General features: G+C 43.3%; 1 protein-coding gene across 1 annotated transcript in view; it reads left to right on the top strand.

Annotated features, from left to right (window-relative positions):
* The window catches only part of LOC124805558 (putative methyltransferase NSUN7), a 159669-nt gene that overhangs the window by 78824 nt on the left and 63973 nt on the right, over nt 1–16872 (top strand). The window contains exon 6 of the mRNA XM_047266125.1: nt 5238–5386. Within this exon, the coding sequence (XP_047122081.1) occupies nt 5238–5386 (149 nt within the window). The remainder of the gene's footprint in view (nt 1–5237; nt 5387–16872) is intronic.

The following is a 16872-nucleotide window of genomic DNA, read 5'->3' as shown; positions in this document are numbered from 1 at the left end:
GAAACTTGCAATCGATTTTAATTCAAGCATCGTGAAAACCGACACGAGAGCCTCTTCCATATTTCCATGCAGGACTGTGTACACAGGTACCACGGTAATGCCAACTATGGACGCTTTATCTTTCACACTTAATCGGTGCTCCTCCAAATCAAGTCTCTCCTGACATGATGACCATGTTGTCTTACCGGCTGGCGCGAGGCCGAAATCGTTTTGGTTCATTGCCACACGACCTTCGGCTTTCTTTGAACTGCCGCACCCACGGACGTACGTCCTTCACAATTCTCACTTAACTGTTGATGAAGTTCAATGGGTCGCAAGTGGAGGAAACGTATGATGCTGCGCTGTCCTTGTGCTGAGTACGTCACCATGTCTAGCCTCAAAATCGCTCCTCACTCTCGGCGCAGCCGCTGGTGCCCTGCGTTACAGTGGACCCATTGTTGCTCGCATATACAAAGAATGCCCGCGTGACAAATCGCGTGTTTCTATCTGCTTCCTATGCTGAGAAATAAATTCGACGGCCGTGGAATTCGAATGCCCGTCGAGCCAATGCTGGTTGCAGGAGGCGTCAAAATACAACGCGTACATAGCAGAGCTGGATGTTGGATTAACGATTAATAGAAAAGCAGCAGCGTTGCTGGAGGCTGGTGACATTGCAGTTAAAGCTCGTTGCACAGGAAAAAGAGGCCTGTGGACATAACCTCACCTGCGGCTCTAGCCCCAGCAGTCTTGAATGCTAAAATGTTCCTTCAGAATCAGCTCTCAAAATCGGGCGTTAGTCTGTATGACCATTTGAGTGCTTTGATAAATAAAATACTTTCAGAGAAGCCAGAAAACATAATGGAAGGATTTGAAGAGTACAGCCGAACCTTGAAAGAAAAATGGTTCAGATCAGCTGCAGATTGTCTTCAGGACCAATATATCATTCGTAACTATCCAGATTACGCACAGATGCTCATCACGACCAAAATTTGTGACTTATAATGGTACGGTCAAAACCATATCAGATCGTTAGATTCGATTACCTTAAACCAAAAAATACTAATTTCAGAATTTTTTCGCGTCACATTTGATCTGATGGCATTTTCAAAAATGTCAAGAAATTTTATCAAGCGATATCATACGTATACGTTCGATTTTTGGAATATAGTTAAATAATAGCTTTAAGACGTCAAAAACACGTTTCTCAGACCCCTGTAGCATAGCACAAACGTGGGAAATCATTTGGTAAAATAAAAAATGAAAACAAAAGCAAAATCTTAGCAAACCGTCTGAAAATCTGTTCCACTAGTTAATTTTCGTCGATTAATGGGCAAATATAATTTTTCAGAAGAAAATACGAGCACCTTCCATTTTGAGGCGAAGACATTAAAAAAATTACCGATCGGTAGGAAAGCATTACGTTAGAAAACTGGTGGATGTGATAAGTTGTCCAGATGCAGAAAAAATTGGTCTGATACAAATTTAGTGCGACACCGTACTAATCAGATAACTTTTCGACACTCAAAAATCATTACCAGATTAAGATGTATGAAAGATAATGTTGTAAACCAATGAATAAGCTGCAGCCCTCAAATTCTGCTACGAATAATAAAGAACTTTTTAAACAAATTGAAAAAAAATAAATTGGGATAAAGTTCTGAATATACAGTTTATTCAAAGACAAAAAATTGAACGCCTTTAATCATTCTCGGACTCATCAACATTATAAGCATCACCAAAATCGTTCTCTAGGTCATTACTAGTATCTTCTATGCCTTCTTCTGAAAAACATATATAGTTTGTCAAAATTACTCATTTCTTTATAAAAATCTTATAGTAAAATTAATGTCAGCTATACCTTTTGTGGATGTCGATCTTCCTCTAACATAATGTCGCTTATTTCTCGTAACTGCCTACCTGATAATAACGAAATTTCGAAAGCTGTGGGTTTTGCATCTGTAAGATTTTTCGTGTGAGCGTTGCTCCACATTTACGATATATATGTTATTTTCAGTAAACGCTATTTCAATTGTATTTTACACGGCGATAGGTAAATCCAGATTTAGAGCTGCAGAAGAATGTTCACTATTCATTTTATATGCTTGCGTAAAAATGTTTAATCCAACCGAATTGACATCAATAATTTTTTTCGTCGTTCAATCTACACGTGAATTCTTCTAAGACGTTTAGCACTTTTCCATTGTCAGAAGTATATCTGCCAAATATGTAAAGCTTCTTCCCTCTTGCGAGAGAATGCAGGACTGCAATCGCAGCCAGCCGTAGCATGAAAAGCAGGTAAAGATTTTGCTAGAGCAGTGCGATTGTTAAACACAGACTCGAAACATCAATGTAACGGCGGGAATTAGAAATGCCAGCATCAGTCCGAATCTTTAAGAAACTTTTTACGAATTCCATATTCCCAAGTTTAATAATTAAAATATCAGATGTGAATATTGAGTAGATACTCGACCTCGTTAAGTAATTTGACAAATAACAATCTTAGTGTTTGCTTCCTCGTGTTGCTGACAAGATCTTCATTACTTCTTTGAGTAACATATTCAACCCAGTATTCGTAGCACTTGTCGCGATTATAGACGGTGTTGTTCGCGATAATCTGTGCCATGACCTGTTGTGACCCAATATTAAATAAAGATTCGACAGAGCTTTTTTAAATTTTATATTTTTCAATTCGTCTGCGAAATCCGGGGATCTAACTTGTTGCGATTGTGAGATATGAGTCGAAGGACAAGAACTTCACAAGTAGATAGTAGCTCTCAACATAGAGGGCGCTGGAACGTCATTTTCGTTTTTAGAAGTATAGGTGACTTCGAAAATGGCTGAAAACAAACATTTCCGTAATAAAACGACAGAATCTGTGTACATTTTTAATATCAGACGTATTGTGATTTTTTTTCTGACGTAAGAGAAATGGACCCCCGCAGAACTGTGATATTTTTGACCATTACTGACCACATAGTCGGATTCAGGATCAACTGGTCTGATGATTTTACGATTGCAGGGCAGCAACTTGAGTTAATCAATACAATTGAAAAACAGCTGAATTTGCAAATTTACTTTTATTTACTTGGTGACTGGTTTCGGGTCGGGACCCATTTTAAACATCATCCAGATAATCAAAATGGTATTTCGCAAAATATAAGAACCATGTAAGATAACAAACATATACGTATAACAAAGCGCTAATAAATGAACACTCCAGAGCATACAGAGTGTAGAGCATACAGATAACTCTGGAGGTGTAGTCAGTATGGTCTGTACTGTTCATTTGCACTTTGTTTTACATATGTGTTTGTTACATTGACATGGCTCTTATATTTTGGACGATATCATTTTGACTGTCGGGATAATTTGAAAATGGGTATCGACCTGAAACCAGTCACTAAGTAAATAAAAGTGAAATTCATAACTTAAGTTGTTTTTCGGTTGTACTGTCTAACGATTTTGTACGGTTTTAGCCGTAAAACGATGAGACACGGTTTTTGTCGTGGGCTCTCATACTATAACTTCCGGAGGCGATTCTTAAGCTGAATGATTTCTTCTTCTTCTTCCGTATCCGTATGCACCAATTATATCTTCCCTCCCCAGTAATTAGCAACGTAGGTTGCTTTGTCATTGACTTTCAAAACATCGTCTTTAGTGCATGTTATAGACATATCTGTGCAAATCAATAGGTGGTCCAAGTCCTGTATTGCTCCACATTCACACCTATCGATATCACTGTAGCCCCATTTAAATAAGTTTGATTTGCACCCAGTTACTCCAGTGCGCAGCCGGTTTAATGACCTCCAAGTTGTAAAAGGTAGTTGAAATCCTGCAGATCCCTCCTCAAGTAGTTCCATTGTGGAGTGTGGCACCATTTCTTCCCAGAGAGAAAGCCGCCTTGCGACGGGCTTGGTGGCGAGCTCTTCAGTAGTTTCAATGAAACTCCTGCGGGATTTCAGCCAGACACGTTGTTTTCGGTGCATATGCATCGGGTGTCGAGGATCATTCTTTTGTTTTGATCTTTCGATCTCGGCGGCTACTTCTCTGCGGATAGTGGGTGGTGCTATGCCTATGATGGGATAAATTTTGTCGTTAGGAGTTGGTTTGAGGCATCCTGTGGCAATACGTACAGTTTCGTTTACGGCGACGTCAACTTGCTTAGTGTGAGCAGAGTTCCTCCAAACTGGCTGAGATACTCAGCGCCAGACCCGTGGTGCGCAAAACGTGTGGTTGAGCTCCCGACGATGAACCTGTTAGCTTCCGCAGTATATTGTTCCTGGCACAGACCATTTTTTTTAGTGTTGTGACAGTGCTACTTGAAAGTAAGCGCTCTATCCAATGTTACTTCCAGGCATTTTGGGGTGTTTGTATGCTTCAACTCTTCCCCTTGCCACATGACTCAGAGTTTCCGTTTGGCTTGTCTGTTCCTAAGATGGAAGGCGGATGCTTGAGATTTACTAGGGTTTGGTTTGAGATTATTGCCTTCGTAGTAGATAGCAAGTTCTGTTAAGGCTCCTGTGAGATTCTCCTCCACTTCTTCAAAAGTTTTATCCTGTGTGGCCACTGCTGCATCATCGGCATAAATGAACATTCGTGTCTGGTGGCTGATGGGAAGGTCATTCGTATAGATGTTAAATAATTTTGGAGACACTACCCTGTGCAAGTCCATTTTTCTGTGTCCTCCATCGGCTGTTTTTAGATTGTAAGATTGCAAAACAATGGTTCAAATGGCTCTGAGCACTATGCGACTTAAGTTCTGAGGTCATCAGTCGCCTAGAACTTAGAACTAATTTAACCTAACTAACCTAAGGACATCACACACATCCATGCCCGAGGCAGGATTCGAACCTGCGACCGTAGCGGTCGCTCGGCTCCAGACTGTAGCGCCTAGAACCGCACGGCCACTCCGGCCGGCTGTAAGGTTACATAGTAGCGTCTGTTCTGTAGCATGCTTTGCACGAACATAGAAAGAGTGTAGTCCTTAATGACATTATACACTTTCTGGGTAAGCAACTTATGGTTAACTGTGTCATATGCGGCACTGAGATCCAGGAATGCGACCCCAGTTACTTCAGCTGAATGATTTGGGAATAAAATATCTGGACTTCGATTACAGTGAGTACTACTGCCACAGCGTAACTGACGGCTGTGCACCCAAACCCAGCTCCATTAGGTACTCAGATCATTCCGTATTGGAAGATTCCATACCAAAAATAAACCTGGAAAACCTAGCTAAGGAAGTGACGGTGTTTCAGGAAGGAGGAGTACGAGGCGTACCTGCGAGCGCTGGGAGTGCAGAACGTGGAGGTGCACGCCGAGAGCTTCGTGGAGGCGGCGGCGCAGCACACGGCCTCAGCCAGGGCTGCCGAGGAGGACACGGAGACCGCCGTCTCCGAAGACATCGGTGAGAGGGCGCCCACCACATAAAAGGAGAGATCAAACTGTTACAAACGTATTCACTCACTCGCCTCAGCTCCATTAGGTACTCAGATCTTTCAGTATTGGAAGAATCCATACCAAAAATAAAGCTGTAAAACCATCGTGACTGTCTGTTCGGCTTTGAACACGCTAATATCTACATATACATCTACATATATACTCCGCTAGCCACCAAGTGGTGTGTGCTGGAGGGCACAATTCACGCCACAGTCATATTTCCCTCCCTCTGTTCCGCTCGCGGATCGCGCAAGGGAAAAACGACTGTCTGAACGCCTCAGTACAAGCTCTTATTTCCCTTATCTTTGAATGATGATCACTACGTGATTTGAAAGTTGGTGGTAATAATATATGCTCTGCATCCTCGGTGAAGATTGGATTTCGGAATTTAGTGAGCAGCCCCTTCTGTTTAGCGCGTCGTCTACCTGCAAGTGTGTCCCACTTAAAACTTTCTATGAGATTTGTAACGCTCTCGCGATGGTTAAATGTACCAGTCACGAATCTTGCCGCTCTTCTTTGGACCTTCTCAATCTCTTGAATCAGGCCCAACTGGTAAGGGTCCCATACAGACGAACAATACTCCAAGACTGGACGAACTAACGTATTGTAAGCTATTTCCTTTGTTGAAGGACTCCATCGCTTCAGGCTTCTACCCATAAACCGCAATCTAGAGTTCGCCTTGCCCGTTACTTGTGTAATCTGATCATTCCATTTGAGATCATTTCGAATAGTCACACTCAGATACTTGACTGATATTGCCGCTTCCAAAGACTGATCATTTATTTTGTACTCATATGGTACATTAATGGGGATTTTCGCCTTGTTATACGCAGTAGGTTACACTCACTAATATTGAGAGATAACTGCCAGTGATTACACCACGCATTTATTTTCTGCAAATCCTCATTGATTTGTTCACAACTTTCATGTGATACTACTTTCCTGTAGACTACAGCATCATCGGCAAACAGTCTTAGGCCGCTGTCAATACCATCAACCAGATCGTTTATGTAAAGCGTAAAAAGCAGAGCACCTATTACGCTGCCCTCGGGCACACCTGAAGTTACTCTTGTTTCTGTTGAAGTTACCCCGTACAGGACGACATACTGCTCGCTGTCTGTTAGAAAACTTTCTATCCAACCGTATACGCCATTGGACAGACCGTAAGCGCGCACTTTTTGTAGCAAGCGACAGTGCGGAACTGAGTCGAAAGCCTTTCGAAAGTCGAGAAATATGGCATCAACCTGGGAGCCGGTATCTAGAGCCTGTTGCATATCATGCACAAAGAGAGCCAGCTGTGTCTCGCATGACCGCTGTTTCCTAAAACCGTGCTGGTTTCTGCAGATGAGCTTCTCACAATCTAGAAAGGTCATTATATCTGAACACAAAATATGTTCCACGATTCTACAACAGATCGATGTCAGTGAAATTGGCCGGTAATTAGGTGCATCCGATTTTCTACCCTTTTTATAGATTGTTATGACCTGGGCCTCCTTCCAGTCCCGTGGAACTTTCCGCCGTTCCAATGATCTCTGATAGATGACGGATAAGAATGGTGCTATATTTGTAGCATAGTCAACATAGAATCTTACGGGGATACCGTCTGGGCCAGATGCCTTTCCGGCGTCTAAGGATCTTAACTGTTTTACAATCCCAGATACACTAAACACTATGTCACCCATCCTTCCGTTTGTTCGTAAATTGAAAGGGGGAATGGTGCTGCAGTCCAAAATTACTAGACGCATTTTCATGTTGTTTTCGCAGGTAACTTGAGAATAGTTTGGGGCACTGTATAAGATCGCGGAAAAAGAGATACCCTAATTTAAAGTTTTACTAAAACTTTCTTGCCTGTCTATCTGTCTGTTTTAACACGCTAACCTCTAAAACTACTAGACTAATTTTCATGGTGTTTTCACAGGTACTTTGAGTATAGCTTTGGGTACCGTACAGGCTATACTTAATCAAAATCGGACCACGAAAGAAAGACATCCATACATATTATAAAAAAGTATATATGTTGCACATCTCCTCCGAAATCACCGGACCGATTTTAGCCAAACTTGGTACAACACATATCACTTACTGTCTGAGAAGAATCGCTTTGGGAGATTTTTATTTTATTTAACCGTATGGCTAGGGCCTCCCACCGGGCAGGTCGTTCGCCGGGTGCCGGTCTTTCAATTTGACGCCACTTCGGTGACCTGCAGTCGATGAGGATGATAGGATGGTGATGACAGCACAACACCCAGCCCCTGGGCGGAGAAAATTCCCCGACCCAGCCGGGAATCGAACCCTGGCCTAAAGGATTGACAATCCGTCACGCTGACCATTCAGCTACATTTTGTTCGCTGTTGATCGTTGTGTTTGGTCGTTGCGGACGTCACATGACATCCGTTCAAGTTCGTTTGTTGATCCTTCCACTTAGTTTTTTTATTGCAAAGGCCAACCAGCTCTCCGACCGAACCCGCTGAGCTACCTTGTCAGCACTACCGGGGCGGACAGCTTTGGTAGTGAGAACCACTTACCTATCAAAGGAATGAGGGTGGGGATGAAAAAGAAGTGTAGGCGAATACCTAGATTTTATTCCACTATTTGAGAAAGAGAGCACTTAATGCCTTGCAATAAACTTTACACATAACATCAATCCTTTACGAAACTTTTTCTCGCTTAGATCTTCCACAAAATGATGAAAGGAAAAACGTTTATCGCTAACTGGACTTTCCCGCTACATACACTGAAACTGCCTCACACTTTAATTTATTATTTCTTAACTAGTAACTGTATTCCCGCCACATTATGCAAAAAGTGTTCAATTATAACACTGAACACATGTGCAAAATTATATAATTGTTTGACACTTAGTTCAGTATATACGACATCATAAACACTGAGCTGTGGCAACAAAACTGCCACATCATGCACGAAGTTTAAATTTATTATTAATAACCAAAGTCCCGGGTTCGATTCCCGGCGGGGTCAGGGATTTTCTCTGCCTCGTGATGACTGGGTGTTGTGTGATGTCCTTAGGTTAGTTAGGTTTAAGTAGTTCTAAGTTCTAGGGGACTGATGACCATAGGTGTTAAGTCCCATAGTTCTCAGAGCCAGAGCCAATAACCAAAGAACCGATTTCAGTGAAATTTGGTAAAGAGACAGCTTGAACCCTTAGGAAGAACACAGACTACTTGAGAAAGTGTGTAGTAAAAAATACTTACTGATCTGAAGAATATTATGCCAATCAGAGAAAATGTTTACTCTTTGGCTTTTGAACTACTCGTACGTCATATTTGTCGAAATGCTTATACTCTTTGATATGTGTGCTACGTGATACAATTCAAAGTAATGAATACAATGCTTGTACGATCTTCGATGTGTTTAATCCATACTTCCACACTACTTGAATAGCACGATGCGTAGATGCACAGTCCTGTCCATGCCCCTTTGTATGCACTGCTCGCAGCGATGCTGTGCACGTCGACGCATCGTGGGTTGGGTGGAACAGCTTGGGAAGGGGGAGAGCGGGGAGTGCATGTTATTGCAGGTACAGTAGTTCACTTATTCATCGTCACTCATCGTAACAAAACTACTGGTACGCGAGCATAGCTACAGGCAACAGCTAGTGGTAAATATTTTAGGAGGTGATAGTATAGAAAAGGCGTGAGACGAGGATGTGCTCTTTTTCCTCTTATATTCAATCTTGCGTCCAGAAAGCTATACACCAAGTTTGTGGAACTGCTCAGTCAGGGATCAAAATTAATGACCAGGTGATGTGTTGTGCAGATGATGCTGCTGTTACCACAGAGGCGAAAGAGGGTCTAGAGGAGGTTCTCACCATAATGGAAAGGATTTTCTTTACTTAATATGGTATGAGAATAAAGAAGCGATAAACTAAAGTTAGGGTATACAGTACAGTTCTCTCCCCCCCCCCCCCAACCCAAGAAGAATATGGAAAATTTTAAGTTGACAAACAAGAATAACTCCAAAAGTAAGCTTGGGAACCCCCATTTATTATTGCAGAATCAGTCAAAAAAAAAAAAAAATAACCCACACACATTTTGTCTTAAACATTTGATTTTATTCTTGGTAGTTGGCGCTGTATTCAAGAAAATCCATGTTCTCATTTTTGCGTGGAAAATGGTTACGGATAAACAAAAAATACTTATTTACTTCAGTTTGGTTAGTTAGTTAGCTAGTCAGATGATTTGTTTGTTAATTAAAAGTTGAGGGGCCTCATGACCACGAAACAAACAAAACTTATCCGAGACTACGGAAAAAATTAATATTTGGATCAACATTTGTAAAACTCTAATTCCTCTCACCGAAGCCCCACCCTATGGGAAGAGAGGGAGAGTTTTAGTTTTAGCGAATCAAAATTTACGAAGTAAATAAGTATTTTTTATTTATCCGCAACCATTTTCCACGCAAAAAATGAGAACGTGGATTTTCTTGAATTACAGCGCCAAGTACCAAGAATAAAAACAAATGTTTAACACAAAATTTACGTAGGTTTTTATGTAGAATCTGATTCTGCAATAAAAATGGGGGTTCCCATTTGAACTTTTAAAGCTGCCTCTCGTCCCACCCCCAGGGGGCTGGGGTGGCGGGCTAATTTTAGCACCAGCAGATGTCCCCCTCGAAAATAATCAACTTAGGATTCTACACATTTTTTCGTGTGAAGCTTATTTTTGGAGTTATTCTTGTTTGTCAACTTAAAATTTACACCCTGTATAAGAGAGGAGCTAGAAATGAGAGAGGCATTAACCTATTTAAGAAGTAAGATTACAGTGAATGGTATAAGTGAGAAATAAATTGCGAGCCGAATAAAAAAGGTCAAAATTCCATTTTATTTAAGAAAGAACTTACTCACTAGCAAGAACATCAGTCTGGGCGTAAAAATCGGATTAGGAAAGGATTTGTTTGGTGTGTGACCCTATACGGGTGTGAAAAATGGCTCTGAGCACTATGGGACTTAACATTTGAGATCATCAGTCCCCTAGAACTTAGAACTACTTAAACCTATCCAACCTAAGGACATCACACACATCCATGACCGAGACAGGATTCGAACGTGCAACCGTAGCAGTCGCGCGTTTCCGGACTGAAGCCCCTAGAACCGCTCGGCCACCGCAGCCGGCTCGAGTGTGAAACCTGGACAATACCAAAACAAAAGAAAAGATGGGTAGAAGACTTGGAGACATGATGCTGCAGAAGGATGTTGAAGATCAGCTGGAGAGACAGAGATACCAATGAAGAGGTTCTGAGAAGAGCGCAGGAAACCGGGTTTCTGTAGAGTCACATCGAAAGGAGAAGATACAAATTCGTAGGATACATTTTAAAACAGAATAACATCGCTGTGACAGTACCAGAAGAAATCGCCGAGGACGGCCAATGATGCCGTACACGCAGCAGATTATGAATGATGTGGGGTGCACTATATGATGATGATGAGGTCCCATGCTCCGAGGAGCGTAGGGGGCGATGCGGGAGACTCCTACTGCCGTACTAGGCATGGTCCTAGTTTTGCCATTACCTTCCTCCGTCCGTAATGGGGATGAATTATGATGATGAAAACGACAAAACAACACTCAGTCATCCCGAGACAGGAAAAATAGCTGGCCCCGCCGGGAATCGAACCCAGGAGCCCGTGTGAGGGAAGCGAGAACGCTACTGCAAGACCACGAGCTGCGGACATGCACTATATACGGGGGGTTGAAAAGGAAGGCAGCCTGAAGAGGGGAAATGAAGTACTGTTCAAACCCATCTCAGAGTTGAACACTGAAGAGAGAGAAAGTAGAGACCAGCGGTCGTCTAACTGCGGCCCACGGTTCTCAGCCGTATTTGACAATAACATGCATGTAGCAACTAACAGCCGAATCCAAAAACTTCAACTAACGTTGAGAACTTGTAAACAGTGTGTAGTTTTCCTGCTCAGTAAGAAAGAAACATGCTGACAGGGGCAGTATTATTTTAAGATGTTGCGACCGAACCGCCGAATCCTTCCGTCAGTAAATGGGGTATGTTCTCAACTGACTCGGTTGTTTTAACCCCCTCCACTGACGGAATGACCCGCTTCCGAATTCTGTATGTATAAAGCCAATACGGACTTGTAGCTGTCACGCCTTTGCGCTTACTGCTACGTATTTAAACCGTAAATAGCTCAGTCCTAATGGTAAGAGGTAGTAGTGAATTCACGTTGTTAATCTTTGAAGACAGCACAGCTGCCACAAGCTCAACTCACTTTTACTCCACTCCTACCCTCGCCATTGCACCACATTAACTAGGTGCTACATGGACCTTGCTAAATTCACTTGCGTATACATTTTTGACCGTTACTCGTCAGTATTTACCTAATGATAAGTACACTCCTAACCGGACTATTTCCCAAAGAGCTGTGATGATTGAACGGGTTCAATCCACGGCCTACAGTGCCCTACAGTTCACACGGTAACACTGCCTACCTGACCCACTTAACTTGGTAGTGAGCTTATGTATCCCATCACCACTGCTAGCAGCAGTGGATAATCCTATCAGCACGACGAGAGCAGCAGACTTACCGTCGAATCCTCCTGAAAATACTTATAACTACGGTCGCCAGCTCTGAAGGAGCAAAAGAATAAATCAGTTTTTTGGCTCATTTCAAAGTGAAACGGCTTGAGTTGAATTTAAACTTAATTCTGAATATTACTATTTCTGATCATTCTAGGTGATTCTACAAAGCAATTACTCTCTCAATTTCTGTGAGTTGGCTTGGTAATTACCACCAAGACAACTTATGCAACTTAGGTTAACAAAATTCTATCCTTCAACTTATTTAATGATTTTGGATATTACTCTTTGGACAATTGATATAGAATTAGTTAAGTGACTTTACCTGAAAGGTTACTCAGAAAAATTTAAGTAACTATAAATAGGCGACTCATTCTGGTGTGACCATTGCTCTTTTCAACATTCTTATACGCTAAAGTATTCTACACCCAAAAGAATTGTAAATGAAAGAGGCGATGGTGGCCTCAGTCTGATTTCACTACACTATGTTTCAGGTTACTACACTTTACAATGAACAACATGCGTCGTAATTTTACTCATTACTATATTCTGTCTTCTGCACTTGCACAAAAGAAAACTGGTATTCTCCTTTTACATGTATACAAAGTTCGACTTAACAATTGCAAGTAGTCTTGCCTTGGGTAGACGTGTCGGTGCTGGTGGTGAGATGCATGTGGCTAACGCAGCTCTTCACGCCTCATGCCCTTAATGGCGGCTGGAACTACGAGCTGTAGCACTCGTATAAGCTACTGCACGTCCGCCATAAAATCTGGGCGCAGGAACTCTTACAATCAGCCCCAGTGGCATAAAGACGGCTTCAACAACCATTCGTCGCGTTCTACTCCACAAACGGCGACGATATTCGCCTCTTCGCTGTTGCACAATCACTTTTGCGTGAGCACAGTTACGCACGTCCGATCACATCAACACTCCCCAGGCCATTTCATTGTTCAGTCCCTGTGTCTCCAGCTACCTCTAGCTACACTCGTATCACCAAGAGTGGGGGCGTTCCCCTACCACCTTTTCACCGAAATCATTTAGTATTTAAGAATATTTATATTTATTACCCTGGAGTTCATACCAGTCATAATAATTTACTACTAGCGCTTTATAACATTAAATCATACAGTAATAACTTATAATTACCAAGAAAAAGAATACATTTGACTCCGAGAGCTTAGTGCATTGTCTGACAGGCAGCGCTAATTCCCAGTTTCGCCAATAGATGGCATCAGGGTGCACTCCATGTCAGTCTCACACCAGCGCGCCCGTTTCCGACGCGCGTGCTCCAAATTACTGTCAGCCCACCATCATTTCAGTTCCGTTACAATGTGCTTAATTTTAATTGACGTTGACGAATTCACCCGTGAGCCAAGTAAATTAGGTCGTGTATCTTCAATTGTAGCAAGGAAAATTAAATTAATTAAGGTTATACAATGTAGTGAGTAGAGGGAAACGATATTTAAAACATATGGTAAACATTTATGATTGTGTCTCATCTTGCATAAAGCACTTAAGTATAATAGTTAGTTACTAATCAATTGATCTTCCGCCCACACAGACAACACACCAACACTTCATGAGCCAAATACAGTGTCACAGCTTTGGGGTCGCTGAGGGTGGCAGCAATATGAAACAGAAAACAATCGACACGAAGTGTTCCGAATGGTGCCGACTTTTAACGATCAGTACTTAGTGCCCGGCGGCCAACTTATCGTTTATTGGGGGTTCATAACACTAATGTATGTACGTTAGCAACTCATTATATGATCGGTACATGAGTGGCCCCACAATGTCAGTATTGGCTCAGGAGCAAAACAGTTTGACGACCACTGATGTAAACTATTTCGAATAAAATATTCTATGTAACTTGTATCCAGTTCTTACGTCGTCTTGGCGTTCTTCCATAAGGGCAGCATTATTCATAATCCCAACGATAAGTTCTCCTCTTGTGTTTACTTTTTCTTTATAGACTCCGCCTTTCCATCATCCCCACTGATAAAATCTGGGGAAAAACCTGCGGGTAGGGCAAGTTTGGTACTTTTATGGCTTTTAGTTGGCATCACTGGGATGAGCCCTGATCAGCTAATGTATCAACATTGTTTTGTTTACAACCAAAAAAGTACATTTCAAAATGGCGAGTCCGCTTGAAACGACCACATCAGTTGAACAACGTTCTGTTATTCGATTTTTACTTGCTGAAGGCGAGAAACCAGTGAATATATACTGTAGAATGCCTAAAGTTTATGGTGAAGGTTTTACGGATCGTAAAAATTTTTACAAGTGGGTAGAGCAGTTCAAAAATGGCGGCTACTGAATGACTGACTAACACCGTTCTGGCCGACCAGTCGCAGTTTCAACACCCTCACTTGAAAGTTGAATTGATGAAATTATTCGTGCCGACCGCCGTGTGACTGTGGAAATGATAGTTGAAAAGGTTAAATTTAGTACTGGTACAGCTTATAGAGTTATCTGTAACAAGCTGAAGTACCGCAAAACACGTGCATAGTGGGTCCTAAAGGAGTTGACGCGGCTGCACAAGGAAAAAAGGTTGAGAGTGTGCACAGAGTTAAAGGAACGTTATGAAAGAAAAGCTGAGCACTTGCTCAACAAAATTTTAACTTGTGATGAAACTTGGGTTCACTGTTATGAACCAGAATCAAAACGACAAAGCATAGAGTGGTTATCTCGAAGAGCAGCGTACAATTAACAGCCAATACTACTCGGATTTGCTTTTAATCTGTACTCATGCTCGTAAATTAAGGATAATGCTGATACTCAGTGAAACGACGCTCTGGTAGGCAGTTTGCGGGTTTAAATCACCTCAGGGTATGACCATGCGGTGTATTTGACCTGCGGTCGTCGCACGGTGGCGCTGGCAGCAGTCCACATAAGCAGAGGTGTGTTGGTGAATGTCAGAGTTCGGTGCAGTGAGTAAGTGTGCAGACGGTTTCAGACGTGCTAATGGTGACTATGTGTTGAAAATGGCTCAAAGAACACATATTGATTACATTATGAGCGGTAGAATACTAGGGCGACTAAAGGCTGCTCAAACACAGCAGGTCGTAGCACGGGCCCTCCGTGTGCGACAAAGTGTGATCTCAAGATTATGGTAACGATTCTAGCAGACAGTAAACGTGTCCAGTCGCTACAGTACGGGACGTCCACAGAGTACAACACCACAAGAAGACCGATATCTCACCATCAGTGCCCGCAGACGGCCACGGAGTACTACAGGTAGCCTTGCTCGTGACCTTACTGCAGCCACTGGAACAGTTGTCTCCAGACACGACTGAACAGACATGGTTTATTTGCTGGGAGACCTGCAAGATGCATTCCACTGACCCCCACGGTAGCCCGTAAAGCCTCGCGTCAAGAACACAGTACATGGTCAGTAGAACAGTGGTCCCAGGTTATGTTCACGGAACAGTGATTCTCGCCGGGTTTTCATCTGGCGTGAACCGGGAACCAGATACCAATCCCTTAATGTCCTTGAAAGGGACCTGTACGGAGGTGATGGTGTGGGGTGGTATTATGATTGGTGCAAGTACACCCCTGCATCTCTTTGACAGAGGAACTGTAATAGGTCAGGTTTGTTGGTACGTCATTTTGCACCAGTGTGTCCGCCTTTTCAGGGGTGCAGTGGATCCAACCTTCCTCCTGATGGATGATAACACACGGCCCAACCGAGCTACCATCGTGGAGGAGTACCTTGAAACAGAAGATATCAGGGGAATGGAGTGGCCTGCCTGTTCTCCGGACCTAAACCCCATCGAGCACGTCTGGGATGATCTCGGTCTACGTATCGCTGGACGTCTTCAAACTCCTATGATACTTCAGGAGCTCCGACAGGCACTGGTGCAAGAATGGGAGGCTATTTCCCAGCAGCTGCTCGACCGCCTGTTGTGAGGCCTGTGTTCGTGTGTATGGTGATCATATCCCATACTGATGTTGGGGTACATGTGCAAGAAACAGTGGAGTTTTGTAGCACATGTGTTTCGGGACGGTTTTCTCAACTTATCACCAACACCGTGGACTTACAGATCTGTGTCGTTTGTGTTCCCTATGTGCCTATGCTATTAGCGCCAGCTTTGTGTAGTGCCACGTTGTGTGGCATCATATTTTGCAATTATCCTTAATTTATGAGCATGAGTGTAGGTGAAGCCAGCCATGAGAGATAGACGTCATGGATCTCAGAGGAGAGGTGTGATTCTTTAGCAAGACAACGCACGTCCACTTATTGCTCAACCAACTCGTGAAACCATCGACAAAATGGGCTGGGAAGTATTGCCCCATCCCCCTTACAGTACTGATTTAGTACCTAGTGACTTCCATTTGTTTGTTGGACTGAAGAAGGCATTACGTGGGAAGAGGTTCCAGGACAACGAGGACGTGAAATACACTCCTGGAAATGGAAAAAAGAACACATTGACACCGGTGTGTCAGACCCACCATACTTGCTCCGGACACTGCGAGAGGGCTGTACAAGCAATGATCACACGCACGGCACAGCGGACACACCAGGAACCGCGGTGTTGGCCGTCGAATGGCGCTAGCTGCGCAGCATTTGTGCACCGCCGCCGTCAGTGTCAGCCAGTTTGCCGTGGCATACGGAGCTCCATCGCAGTCTTTAACACTGGTAGCATGCCGCGACAGCGTGGACGTGAGCCGTATGTGCAGTTGACGGACTTTGAGCGAGGGCGTATAGTGGGCATGCGGGAGGCCGGGTGGACGTACCGCCGAATTGCTCAACACGTGGGGCGTGAGGTCTCCACAGTACATCGATGTTGTCGCCAGTGGTCGGCGGAAGGTGCACGTGCCCGTCGACCTGGGACCAGACCGCAGCGACGCACGGATGCACGCCAAGACCGTAGGATCCTACGCAGTGCCGTAGGGGACCGCACCGCCACT

The sequence above is a fragment of the Schistocerca piceifrons genome, chromosome 7 (assembly GCF_021461385.2).
Source record: "Schistocerca piceifrons isolate TAMUIC-IGC-003096 chromosome 7, iqSchPice1.1, whole genome shotgun sequence".
Lineage (NCBI taxonomy): Eukaryota > Metazoa > Arthropoda > Insecta > Orthoptera > Acrididae > Schistocerca > Schistocerca piceifrons.
Note: the sequence above shows the minus strand (reverse complement) of the source record. Positions and strands in the feature narration are given on the sequence as shown.